The sequence below is a fragment of the Nicotiana sylvestris genome, chromosome 6 (genome assembly GCF_000393655.2).
Source record: "Nicotiana sylvestris chromosome 6, ASM39365v2, whole genome shotgun sequence".
NCBI classification, from domain to species: Eukaryota; Viridiplantae; Streptophyta; class Magnoliopsida; order Solanales; family Solanaceae; genus Nicotiana; species Nicotiana sylvestris.
The window spans coordinates 26,447,058-26,460,249 of NC_091062.1; the positions used below are offsets into that span (position 1 = coordinate 26,447,058).

At 36.4% G+C, this 13,192-nt stretch overlaps 1 protein-coding gene across 1 annotated transcript; it reads left to right on the forward strand.

The window, feature by feature from the left end:
* The first annotated feature begins 1,471 nt into the window (after positions 1-1,471).
* LOC104230377 (leucine-rich repeat extensin-like protein 4) lies at positions 1,472-2,892 on the forward strand. The gene has a single exon (XM_009783163.2). The coding sequence runs from the start codon at positions 1,532-1,534 to the stop codon at positions 2,675-2,677; it is 1,146 nt and encodes a 381-aa protein (XP_009781465.1). The 5' UTR covers positions 1,472-1,531; the 3' UTR covers positions 2,678-2,892.
* Positions 2,893-13,192: the final 10,300 nt, after the last annotated feature.

The window sequence follows — 13,192 nt, forward strand, 5'->3', positions numbered from 1 at the left end:
GGGTGGGTGTGGGGGTGTGGGTGGAGTTGGTGAGGGCGGGGAAGGTTGAGAAGGAGTTTTGGAAAATGTTTTCCTTCTATTGATAAGGAAAACATTTTTCTCTAATTGGAGGAAAATGAGTTCATAAGAAAAATATTTTCTAAATCATTTAAGCCGACCAAACATGAAAAAATTGGAAAATATTTTTATGTTTTCCTTCCTACCAAACACACCCCAAATGTAGTAATCCTTGATAAGATAAGTTTTGACGAAATAGACCTACCTGCGTGATGCAATTTCGTATGACCATACGTACAAATATGAAATTCTTCCTTTGGAATAGGACCTTGATGGCAAGGGCGGATGCACGGTTAACGAGATGGTGACGGCTTCGCCGAATTTTTTACTATTGTGAGAAAATAGATAAGTAGGAAAAAATGGACTCAATAAAATCAATATACTAAGGCCATTTCTTGTTTAGATGTATGATAATTAAAGTTATTATTCCCATATCAAAGGCGGAGTCAATTTTTGCTGCTTATGGGTTCGGATTCTAATCTTTTCGAGCTACTATGTTCTAAATTAGCAATCTGTATATAATTCAATGGAATTTTTTTAAAGACAAATATAATATTTGGACCAAAGCTACTGGGTTCGGTCTAACCCACAACTGCAAAGCCAGCTCCACCCTTGTTCCCCTTCTTCTGTTAATTTCGACACCTCTTACAAAAAATCATGAATACGTCCAGCTTGATGCGATCTTGATTGTCCTCGGAGATGCTCGAAGGCTGGGAGCATATAGTCAGATTAGGCAGAGATGCAGTGCTCAAGATGTTGTAAAAGAAACCATGTTTGTTTTATTCATACTTAAATATGGATTTAGAATTTTAAGTCAGTGAGTTTGGGAGTATACTAAACTCAAAACTCCTTGTATCAAGTGGTGCAAACCAAGTATGCTTATGTAACATCCCTTAATGGTCATGCTTCAATTGGTTTTTGACCAAACCATCACATAAAGCTATTCCTAGTACAACTTTGATCACCTCAAGACTTTGTTATGAAACAAAGCTTATCCCTTCAAATTGAAGTCAAAATCCAGCCCCCTTCATCCATTTTGTATCTCTCAAATCCCACTTCAAACAACTGAGAAAGCTACCTGTAAGGAGAGAGGTCCATCTCATGCACATCTTCTTCTACCTCTGTTTTACTTATGTGTCTTATTCTCAAGAAAAATTAACTATCTACATTCATTTAAGGTTTACAGAGTCTAGAATTTTGAGTAATTTCACATAAACCATCATAGAAAGGCATGAAAACATAACTTAGATATAATTGTGTTGTCATTATTTTTGACAGTTAAGTGTCGCCGTAGAAGGTTGTTGCAGAATGTAAATTTTTAGAGGTCAAATGGTTAGAGGATTATCACTTAAATTGTTCAGAAGCTACATGATTAACTAGAGGACTAAAAACTCTTTCCAAATAAAAAGAATTCACCCTATAAAAACCAAGACATGCGTATAATTGCTTGCATTGCAGAGACTAATTAACAAAAATGGCTTCATTTTCCAATCCCATTACCACCACCACCACCACCACCTTTATTATCTTGATACTAAGTCTTACATCCTTGTTCAACAACTTAACAGCCAAAAATGGTCACAAAACCGCCCTGCACCATAATCGTCGTGGCCATTCTTCCTCCATTAACGCTATAGCAAATCCACGGCTCCATCAAGCCTACATTGCTCTACAGGCTTGGAAGCGCGTGATTTACTCTGATCCTAACAATTTAACTACCAATTGGATAGGTCCTTCAGTTTGCAATTACACAGGAGTTTACTGCTCAAAACTCCCTAATGACACAAAAATCCAAGTTGTTGCTGGCATTGATTTAAACCATGCTGATATAGCCGGTTTCTTGCCTGATGAACTCGGCCTTCTCAATGACTTAGCATTGCTTCACCTAAACAGTAATCGTTTTTGTGGAATCCTTCCGCTTACTTTATCCAATCTAACTCTCTTATATGAGCTTGATCTTAGTAACAACAGGTTTGTAGGTCCTTTCCCTGACGTCGTCCTCTCTCTTCCTTCGTTAAAGTATCTTGATCTTCGTTACAATGAATTCGAAGGGCCATTGCCTTCTCAACTCTTTAGCAAGAATCTTGATGCCATTTTCTTTAACAACAATCGTCTCACGTCTATAATCCCATCAAATTTAGGCTCAAGTTCAGCTTCTGTTATTGTTTTCGCGAATAACTTCTTTGGAGGTCAACTTCCACCTAGCATAGCCAACTTTGCAAACACATTAGAAGAATTACTCCTAATTAATACTAGTTTAACAGGGTGTTTGCCTCCTGAAGTTGGATTCTTGTACAAGTTAAGAGTTCTAGATGTGAGCAATAACAAGTTAGTAGGGCCAATTCCTTATACTATAGCAGGGTTAGCTCATTTGGAGATGCTAAATTTAGCACATAATATGATGAGTGGAATTGTGCAAGAAGGAATATGTGCTTTGCCTAATCTGTCAAACTTCACATTCTCTTATAACTATTTCTGTGAGGAGCAAGGCATTTGTAGCAATTTGACATCAAAGGGCATTGTATCCGATGATCGTCGGAACTGTCTGCCAGATAAGCCTCTTCAAAGAAACAAGAAGGATTGTGAAGCTGTGAATGAGAATCCAGTTGAGTGTTTTTAACTTCATTGTTGTTGTTGATGTTGTTATTCATAGTGGTTTTGTTCCTTGTGAAATTGCTTCTGTCCTAGCTTCCTAGCTTTAAATTTTTATTGTTTCTTTTTCTATTCAAATGAACCAAAAAAAAGGTAAAGGAAGTGTGTTAATACAAATTATGGAATAATGTAAATATTGGTTTAAAGCAAACAGTGGAAATCTGGTGTGTATTGAAGGTTGTACATATTGGTTTGAAATTTTCGTTCTAATTGTTTGTATGTGGTACTAGCAGCTTGTCCAAAACAAAGATTTTTCAATCATTAAATCAATTAATCCTCAATGCCAAACTTGTTGGGAACACTGATATGAATCCTCATGTATTCCGTTACATAATATGATTGGCTAGCTGCTTGTGTAAAGATCCCTTTGGTCTCCTTAATATGGTTTGGGCAATCCTCAACTCATGAGCTAGAGTTAGACGCAAAGTTCATTTCTTTAATATGGTATCAAAGCATGAGTCCCAATTCTCGTTTTTAGGCCCAAGATTCATTTTTTTATCACAAAGCTCATACAAATGGAGTTTAAGCAAAATTCCTTCCCAAGCAATTTTTTTTTGTCGGGGTGGAATGTTAAACTTTGTGAAGTAAACAGAGATGGGGAGGTGACTGAAGAAAGCTTTCCGATTTTCCTGTTTCATTGTAAAGTTTTATGAGCTTATTTACTGTTCACCATAAGCAACACTGGCAACTTGATTTTTAAGCTCATCTATAGTTAGTCGCTAAAGCTTTGAATAGTAAGTTAAAAGCCAATAGACTGTATAAATTTGGTTATGATAGGGGTGGGAAATGGGCTATTTGGACTAGTGGGTTGACTCATTAAATGAGTCATTATTCAACCCCGCCCAAAGTTCACTTGGGTTAAAATAGGCTGGATCAAGATGGACTGACTCATTTAATGAGTCATTACCCAACCCTGCCCAAAGTTCACTTGGGTTAAGTGAGCTGGGTCAAGATGAGCTAAACAAAGGGTTGTAACTCAACTCGCCCAAGATGACCCAAAACTTTGCAATATTATCAACTTTTAAACAAGCATATATAAAAATTATCTTATGTTTTGGAATAAATGACAATTCATGCCTAATGATTTTTTTCTTCAATTTAGATTTAGAACTTTATTTGATAATTCTTCATCTTATAATACTAACAAAGATTAGAATAATAAAAAATGGTAAAATTAAAACTTCCCACCCACCCACCTTAACCCATCTCCCACCATCCCAACCCCCACCCCCACTCCCACCCTACATAGAAATATTATTTAGAGTATTTTCTTTTAATATTGTAGATAGCGTATTTCCTTTTTCATTTCACCAAAATGAATATTTTCTTTCTTTTTTTTATATAGAAAAAGTATTTTCTTTCATTGCAATAAAATAAATACTTTCTTTTCATGATATAGAAAAAATATTTTCTTTTTCACAAAATGAGTACTTTCTTTTCATGTTATACAAAAAATATTTTTTTTTGTTTCAACAAAAAGAGTACTTTCTTTTCATGATGTAGAAAAAGTATTTTCTTTCCACAAAATGAGTACTTTTTTTTTCTGTTGTAGGAAAAATATTTTCTTTTATTTCAACAAAAAGAAGATTTTCTTTTCATGTTATAGAAACGTATTTTCATTCATTTCAATAAAATGAGTACTTTCTTTTATTTTATCGTGATAAAAATAGCTCAGTACCCGTCCTTTATTTTATTGATATAAATTTTATTTGTTGTTTTTTTGTTGATAATGTATTTCTTTTTTATTTTTAGATTTGTTTCATGTTTGATGATTATTTTTGTCAATAACAGTTAGTTAAATAAATCATTCGACGCCATGAAAAGAAAGTAGTCATTTTATTGAAGTGAAAGAAAATATTTTTTTTATGTCATAAAAAGAAAGTACCTATTTTGTTGAAATGGAAGAAAATACATTTTCTACATCATGGAAAGAAGGTACTCTAAATAATATTTTGAGATATTTAGGGGTGGGGGAGTCGGGGTAGGGGCGATGGGTGTGTGAGAGTGGGGAGGTGAGGATTGGGGGTAAGGATAGAGGTAGGGGTTGGGGGGTAGGGGTAGGAGTAGGGGAGGTGGGTGGGGTGGTAGAGGGGTGGGTTGGGTGGTGGGAGCTGGTGGAGATAGGGAAGGTTGAAAAAAGTTTTGGAAAATATTTTTCCTTCTCTTAATAGGGAAAATATTTTACTCTAATTGGAGAAAAATGAGTTTACAAAAAAAAAATATTTTTCAAAAATTTAAACTAACTAAATATGAAAAAATTAGAAAAATATTTTTCAGAACATGGGTCAAGATAGAACTCTAAGATTGAGCATTTTCATGGGTCAAGGTTGGGAATCATCACGAGTGCATTTGGGCTGATGAATTTTGTTGGTTAACTTGGGCTAGCCCAAAACAACCCATTTTCAAAGTCCTTCTAGCCCAAACCCATTAAAACTTGAGCGGGTTGGACGAGTCAAATGAGTTTGGGTTAGTTTTGTCACCCCTAGTTTGGAACCAACCACCTCAACTAGAGGAAGTGGGAGTACAAACGAAAAAAATAGTGTTGTCTAAAATAAGCCAAACGCACCTGACTTTTCCCAATGTTATTTTCTACCTAAATTTTCTTTTAATTCTTTTTTTTTGGGTCAAACATGATATAATATATAAGGTTAACTAATTAGTGTATGTTATAGTTATATTTTGGGATGCGTTGTTCGCGTCCACAAACAGAAAGTAGTCTATTGGTACATTAGGAATATTACAAACCATTGTTTTCCTTTCAAAAATAGTTCTTAGGATGTCTGCTATAGTGTTTCATTGACAAACACCGAAGGAACTACCAAATTTTTCTACACACTTCTGTCCACTTCCCTGCTTCCTTTGCTAGCTTGTCTACGACTCTATTTACTTCTCTGTAGACATGGCTTATTGGTGGATGACCCAGTGCTACTAGGAGTGACTTGCATTCACATACCATAGCATCATAAATCAGGTTTGCCTTTATTGATACAATGTATTACCTGAGTTATGTCTAAATTAACCTCCAAGGAAAGGAGGTTATTTGTATTGCCATCTTCAGCCCTGCATAAAAGCTGTTAGTTCACAATGTAGTGTGTTAGTATAACTTATCTTTTCCATGAATCGATTACCCAATCCCCCCCCCCCATGTTGTTCCCGATTACCCTCTGGAATGAAGGTGTTTGCTAGTAGAGAGTTTGCCATGTGTCATTAGTGTTGATATCCAATTTTTTCCTCATATATTTCAAATATGCATATATACTTTCAAAATAGTGCATGAGCATCATCAAGTATTTTTTCTAATTTTTTCATAATTTTTTTTAAAAATTTAATCAATCTATTCCCATATTTTATTGTATAAATAATCATTAATCGCATCACAAATCATTTTTATGATGATTTTATCATCTAACTTCATCATTTATATACATATTAAGCCTCAAATATTTTTGATTCATTTATTATAATTATATTTGCATCTTTAGGCTAAAATTGCATATTTTGCAATAATAGCCCTTATATACTTATGATTACTTTATTTATGCAAAAAACTAACTTTTTTATAGTATTAAATAATTATTATTAACCATTTTATGCACAAATAATATTTTAACTATTTTATTTATCATTTTATGAATTATTTTATTAATTAAAATGGATATTTAACTAATAGTCCTAAATTCCTATTTTTCGGACCTAGGCTACCTAAACTAGCCCAAATTACCCAGCCCAACACCTAAAATGCCTAACCCAGTCCACCATCCCAAATCAAATAACCCAATTACCCATACCCATTCATTAAACCCAATCCCAATCTGCCTAAATCCTGACCGTTGATCAAAATTGATCAACGACCCACAACTAAATGCCCCCTTCCCTTATATCCTTCCTCTCTACCCTAATCCCTCATTCCCTAAACACCGCCGCCCCTGAACGCTCTCTCATTTTCCTCTTCTGAAACCCTAGCGTCGTAACCCAATTTCCCTTTCGATTCGAACCCCGAGATGAAATCCATCAATGATTCCCTTACCTTATTGACTATCTCCTACTACTGGCTACTCGATTATGGTATAACCTAGTAGCTTGCCCAGCATGACAAGCTGATCTCTCTATTTTCGGACCAAATCTGGTTTGAACCTTCCCCTTTTTCTCATCTGTGTTCATTTTTCCTCTCTATGTACGAATCTTTGAGATTTTTTCCCTATTCTTATTTACCCTAAATGTTAGGGTTTTAGATCTTTTAAAGATCTGTTTATACTTTTCTTATTTTTTTTTTTGTTTAAAAAACTCCTTTATGTTCTTGCATGTCTACTTCTTTGTGTTTTTCCGTTAAAAGTTTTACCTAATTTATTTGCCCTAAAATTAGTGCTCAGATCTTACTAAGATCTGTTTTGGTTGAGTATCTTAACCTTCCAGTATATCTGCCTTCTATTTTTGTGATACTATTTTGCCTAAATAATTGACCCTAAATTAGGGCTCAGATCTGTTAAGGGTTCTTATTTTTTGATTAACATTTTTCTTCAATGTTTCCTATATCTGTCTATGTGCGTATCATTTTGATTTTCCTTTGATTATTCTGATTAACTTTACTTATCCGTAAAATTAGGGTTTCGTATTTCTCTTCTCTTACTGATTCTGTCTATGGCTACTTGCCTTAGTTGTTCCCAGACCTGTTTGATTGCTGTTATTTCTGACTTACCTTAATAATATTATGAGTTTTCCTTAAATAATTTGATTGATTATTTCCCTGTTTGTGTACCCTAGTCTAAGGCTATATAAACCCCGATCCTTTCCCTTTTAAGACAGACTGAAATTAATATACTCTCACGAAAACTTAGGGTTTTGGTTTTGTATTCTCTTTGCTATCTCGTTTTACTTCTGGTTTTGGCCGGCTGAAAGCCAAGGCCAAATATTCTGGGCTCTCGATTATTGTGGTGTTATTCTTGTTTTTTCCTGCCTAACTGGTGAGTGACTACCCTTTTGTCATTTCCTTTTTATGTATCCATGAATTGTGTTTATGATCCATCATGTTTAAAGTCCATTCTGAGCATGATCTACCACTTTTATGTTCCTATGATTTCTTTTAATCCTATAATCGATACTGTTAGTTCTGAGATTAATTATCTTTGAATAATATGAATCATTTTAGAGGTTAGCTTAATATCTTCTAACTTGTTTCATGCATGTTGTTTTGCTAGATCTGAAATTGTCCTAAACTTAGCATCTTTAGGATAATACTAGTATACTCATCAGTTAATCAGTCCTGAGTCTTTACAAACTTGTATTGTTATTAAACCTTTCTTTGTTATTCATGTGCCCTGATAACTTTCCTTCTAATGTGTTTTGCATCCATTTGGATTTATGTGATTATCTGACTATTTGCTTTAATACATTGTCTATATGTTTTCTGTGATTGAACAAAGCTGTCCTAAAATGTTAGCATATACACTTAGCCTAATTAGGCCTTTCAGACTTTAACTCATTAGATACTGTTCATGAACAACTTTGCAAATCTTGCCAATTTGTCTTCTTAATGCAATTCTGCCCATATTCTGTGTTTTAAACACTGTCATGATGGCTTTTCTAAAATCAAACATGTTTTAAAATATGTCCTTTACCATTGTCTCCTTTTATATGCTACTACTTTTAAACTCTTATTCTTAGGTCCTTTAGGTTCTATCCTTCACCTCCCTAGTGTGAGCACTGCTCGGGGTCCATATGAGACTTTTGTAAACTCTGACATACTGGGGTTTGGTTCCTAACCTCCTTTGAATTATTTCTGAGCATTTGGTCCTCTAGTGTGAGTATTGCCCTGAGTCCTCGAAGCCCTTGGGAACTTTGACACACTAGAGATATGGATTCTATGTGTGATTGTTCTGTACTTGTGAAAGTGAGCCTTGGACCGGCTATGGTTTGAAGGACTGGGTTGCCCATGTGTATTTGGGCCTGTTATAGGCTCTCTATAGTTTATTTTTATTATCATTATGTAATTCATTCATTAATCTAGTCTGTAATAATTTTGTAACAAACAACTCTGGGGTATTTAGTAAAATCGAAAAGGGTTTCTTATTTTCATTTGCTAAATCGGGTAGAAATCCTGCCTATAGGATCTTATTTGTGTTGTTTCATATCATGCTTATAAGTCCTATGTTATGTTTACATACTAGAGATCCTGCCTATATGATTGACGTGATTTGAGAATCCTGTCTTTAGGTGTATCAATCTGTCCAATAAATGTGCGTTAGCAATCATGCCTATATGATCAATATTTGGCATAATTGTTTTCTGGCTCAATGTGTATAAATTCCTGCTCATATATTGCTCAATTCTAGAAATCATGCCTATAGGATTAAAATCAGTTCAATGCTAGAAATCATGCCTATAGGATTAAAGTCAGTTTAATGATAGAAATCATGTCTATAGGATTAAAACCAGCTCAAACCTAGAAATCATGCCTATAGGGTAATAATCATCACACTCGTAGAAGTCATGCCTATAGGATTCTATTAACTGATTCGGTTGCGATTATCACTATCAATCACTTAGACAATATGCCAATAGGATTGAACAATAATTCTGGACTTATGATTGTGATTTACTGTTGAGACGCCCAGATATTATATTGAATTAAAATTAGTAGGAAAATATAAGTAGGCCCTAACACTCACACTAAGAACTGACTCTACATACTACTACTCGCCTATTCATCACATAGATATCCTGCCCATAGGACTCTAAGATTAATAAAGTTTGCTAAATCAGTTGCGTGCATTTGCTGTTTACATGCGGAGGTTAACGTGAGCCCATATCTGTCTTTATTTGAAAAGTCCTAATTGTTTTGCTTGTCGCTTAGTATTTTACAATTTTGAGAACCTTAGGCCTAGTCTAGGACCTTCCTAAATAGAGGTCCCAATGCCTCCAGGACCTTAGGTAAGGGATGGGTAGTGCACGCATAGGACACGAGTTAGAATCAATTAGAGCGCTTTAGGTAAAAACTCAAAGATAGTAATCGGGTAGCAGGAGATGATAGTCTGTGACCGCTGAATAATATGAGTAACACCCCCGTCTTGGGGGAGTTACGAAGTATTATTTATATTGCACTGGGTGATCCTATAGGCTAAAAGATTTAGGACCCCCATCCTTATTAAATAGAATATTCGCTTCTTTATACTAATTTGCATAATTTAAGTTCAGTCGGGACCCACCTTTGTGGACCTCGAGGGGTGCCTAACACATTCCCCTTAAGGTAATTTGATCCCTTACCTAATCTCTGGTAATGCAAACCGGTATAATCTGAGTTATTTGCTATAGGTGCCCTAACGCACCTTAATCCGTTAGGTGACGACTCTAATAACCAATTCCTTTTCCCTAGGGAGTTGTCAAAATGTCGAAACCCGATTTTATGAGAAAAAAGGGTGTTAATAGAATGATAAAGACATGCTTATTGAGAAAGAAGAAACCCGATTCAAAATGTCTTTATCATTCTGTTAATACTTGCGTGCCCCTTTCCCTTTCAACTCTATATGAACTTATTTTCCTTCCTTCATTCGATCATGCTCACTAAATTTCTTCTTTTTTTTATTGCTTTTTTACTATGGAAACTAACTCTTCTGCTTTGTTTTCTTTCTTAAATGCCTTTACAATTGTTAAATACCGCATTTTATCATTCTTATCGTGCAAATACTTGATAACATGTTATTTTCTTTTTACATAAACACATGCTCAACATCATATTCCACTCGTGAGTAATTAATACCATAGCAACACTTGATGAGTGTCTGCACTTTTCCTGTATCACCCTGTTGAATTTGGAAAGGCTTATTTGCGGTAAAACTAATCGATCAGCAGTGCAATCGACGGTTCCGTGCCTTTTCCCCTCAAGTATTCCGCTTGGGGGTACCAGTCTAGACTTCTATAGAAACCTTACTCTGATAATAACTGTACATTCATCATGATCAAACCTAGCCTGGGTTAATATGTTGTCCGCATAATAACCCTCTAAGAAAAACCTTGTCCAAAGTCCACCTAGGTTTCCATAATCTCAACGGGTGCAACCACGATATGTGCATTATTTGGAGAGATAAATGCTGACATGATAATCGTTAATGTATAAGTAGTCGAATCTGGAGGGAGAAAGGGTCTAACTTTGCTTATTTTGCAGAAAATAAGGCACGAAGTCCCCAGGTTCGGCATGGTCCGAAATATACCACCTTTTTTGCTAGATTGGTAGGAAAATATTTCACCAAGCGACAAAAATCATGTGAAGAGGGTTCTCGGAAAGTTACCCTCCTTGTTAGACATCCAACCAAATAACATGTTGATCGAGGCTGCTACTATGTTCTGGGACGGAGAAAGGGTTGTATTCCGTTTTGGCAATATAGAAATGACTCCTCTTTTGGAGGAAATAGGAGGGATTCACTGGATTACCCTGGGATAGTCCTGGTTTGTTGGTGCCGAAAAATCGCACTCCTAGGGGGTTTCTGAAAATGATGGGTCTGAGAAAGAATGACAACTTGACATGCCTGAAGAAGTCCTACATACCCTTTGACTTCCTCTATGAACGATACGGACACAACAAATCTTATATATCTTTCATGATGAATTCTCCATCACTTCCCTGGGTTGGAATCCTCGTAGGGTTTTTGTATTCATCGTCTGCTTCCTAGGTATGATAGTGTTTCCAAGCCAAGGGGACAGGATTCACACCAGGTTGGCCACGGTAACCAAAGCTTTAATGGAGGGAATCGAGGGACAAACATATAATATTGTTCCGATGATTGTAGCAGAAATATACCGGGCTCTGGATCGTTGCAAGAAAGGGTTCAAACATTTTGAGGGTTGTAACTCGCTGCTGCAGATTTGGTTGTTAGAACATCTTCGGAGAGGCCAATACCACCAAGAGTTTCCATGAAGACCATGGAATGATCACATAGCTTTCCACCATTCGAAAAGAATGACCTTTATCCCAGGCAGGTTTTCACAACCAAAAAATGCTACAGAATGGGTACAGTTTTTCAACAATTTGACCGAAGACAAGGTTCATTGGATGTTTGAGTGGTTCCCTACCAGTGAATTCATCATCAGATCTAGGGATGTTCCGCATTTGGTGTTGATCGGGTTAAGGGGAATATATCAATATGTTCCAATCAGAGTCGTGAGACAAGCTGGTAGAAAACAAGTCATACTCCGAGTCTCCAAAATAGGTCACTACAAGACCGATTTTCAAGACAACGCCATCCCATACAAATGTGAAGCCCAACACATGTGGCATTTGAAGATCATTGTGGAAAAGGATACCATCGATCCTGATTGATACCACGCAGGTCATGTATACTTCTACCCATCATGGTTGGATGATAGCATAACAGGAATAGTCGAGCCAGGGGTCGGTCAAGGAAACAAGGTCATAGATGAAACTGCTGAAGCACAAGTGAAGTATAAGAGGCTACACAAAAGAGTCCTAGAGTCCGAGGCCAGGCATTTGGAACAACACAAGATTGACATGGAATCAATTAACGAATGGAGGGAAATGGCTACTAGATCAACGGAAAGGTTGGAATATCTGGAGCAGGGTCTAATGGAGTTAGAGGGGAAGATAAGGAAAAGAGTCATAAACTGTCAGAATGCATAGGGTAATGAGGGAGGACACCTAGCAAGGGTGTATTTGCTGTTGTACATGCACGACCTGGGGAATCTGATCGACGGATCCAAGAGGGTCAAGCCTGGAGAAGGTCCCTCTGGAACCAAGTAGAATAGGATTATCTATTTTTAGAATCATTTTTGAATTCGAATGTAATAAGGCAAATGCCATTAGTGACTCATTTATTTATTATCATTTTTAGGTTCATCTTATTTATTACATTAATGAAATGAGGCATTTATTGGCATTAAATTTCTCCAAATCTACTTGTCGCCAGGCCTACCTCGGGCACAACGAGGTTCCCAAATTAGGACGCGAATTTAAATACTGTAAATACTTTTCAAAAATTTTACTGACTTGGTTACTTTTTTTTCTTTTGATTATTACCATCCCCTAAGGTTGGTTCGCACATACTAGAATCGTCAGCATATCACACCAGATCCAGAGGCCCTCCTCCTCCTAGTAATTCAAAAACCAAGGGAAAATCTAAGATGGATGATATGAGTGGTGTCACGAAAGACAACGCCACACATGCTGAGAATGTGGAAACTTTAGACGGCCGGAGTACTCCAGCACAAAATGATTTGGTCCTACGGTTGGAACAGAAGATACTAGAATTGCTAGGGGAGCTTGAGTAGGTCCGCAACCTGGCAAACCTTTCCCTTACCCTAAACATCCCAGACATTAACCAACAAAATGCTCAAAACGTAGTACCTCCTCAAAACACACCAAACCAACGTCTGCAAAATCCTCCCGCACCCTACCAATACGCAACACCTCCTCAAAATCCTAATCCTCTACCCATACCGACACCCCCTTAACACCAACATCTCCTGACTCAATACC

What these genes read in the sequence shown, in the direction of transcription:
- LOC104230377 (XM_009783163.2), top strand. Translation starts at nt 1,532, where the DNA reads ATGGCTTCATTTTCCAATCCCATTACCACCACCACCACCACCACCTTT.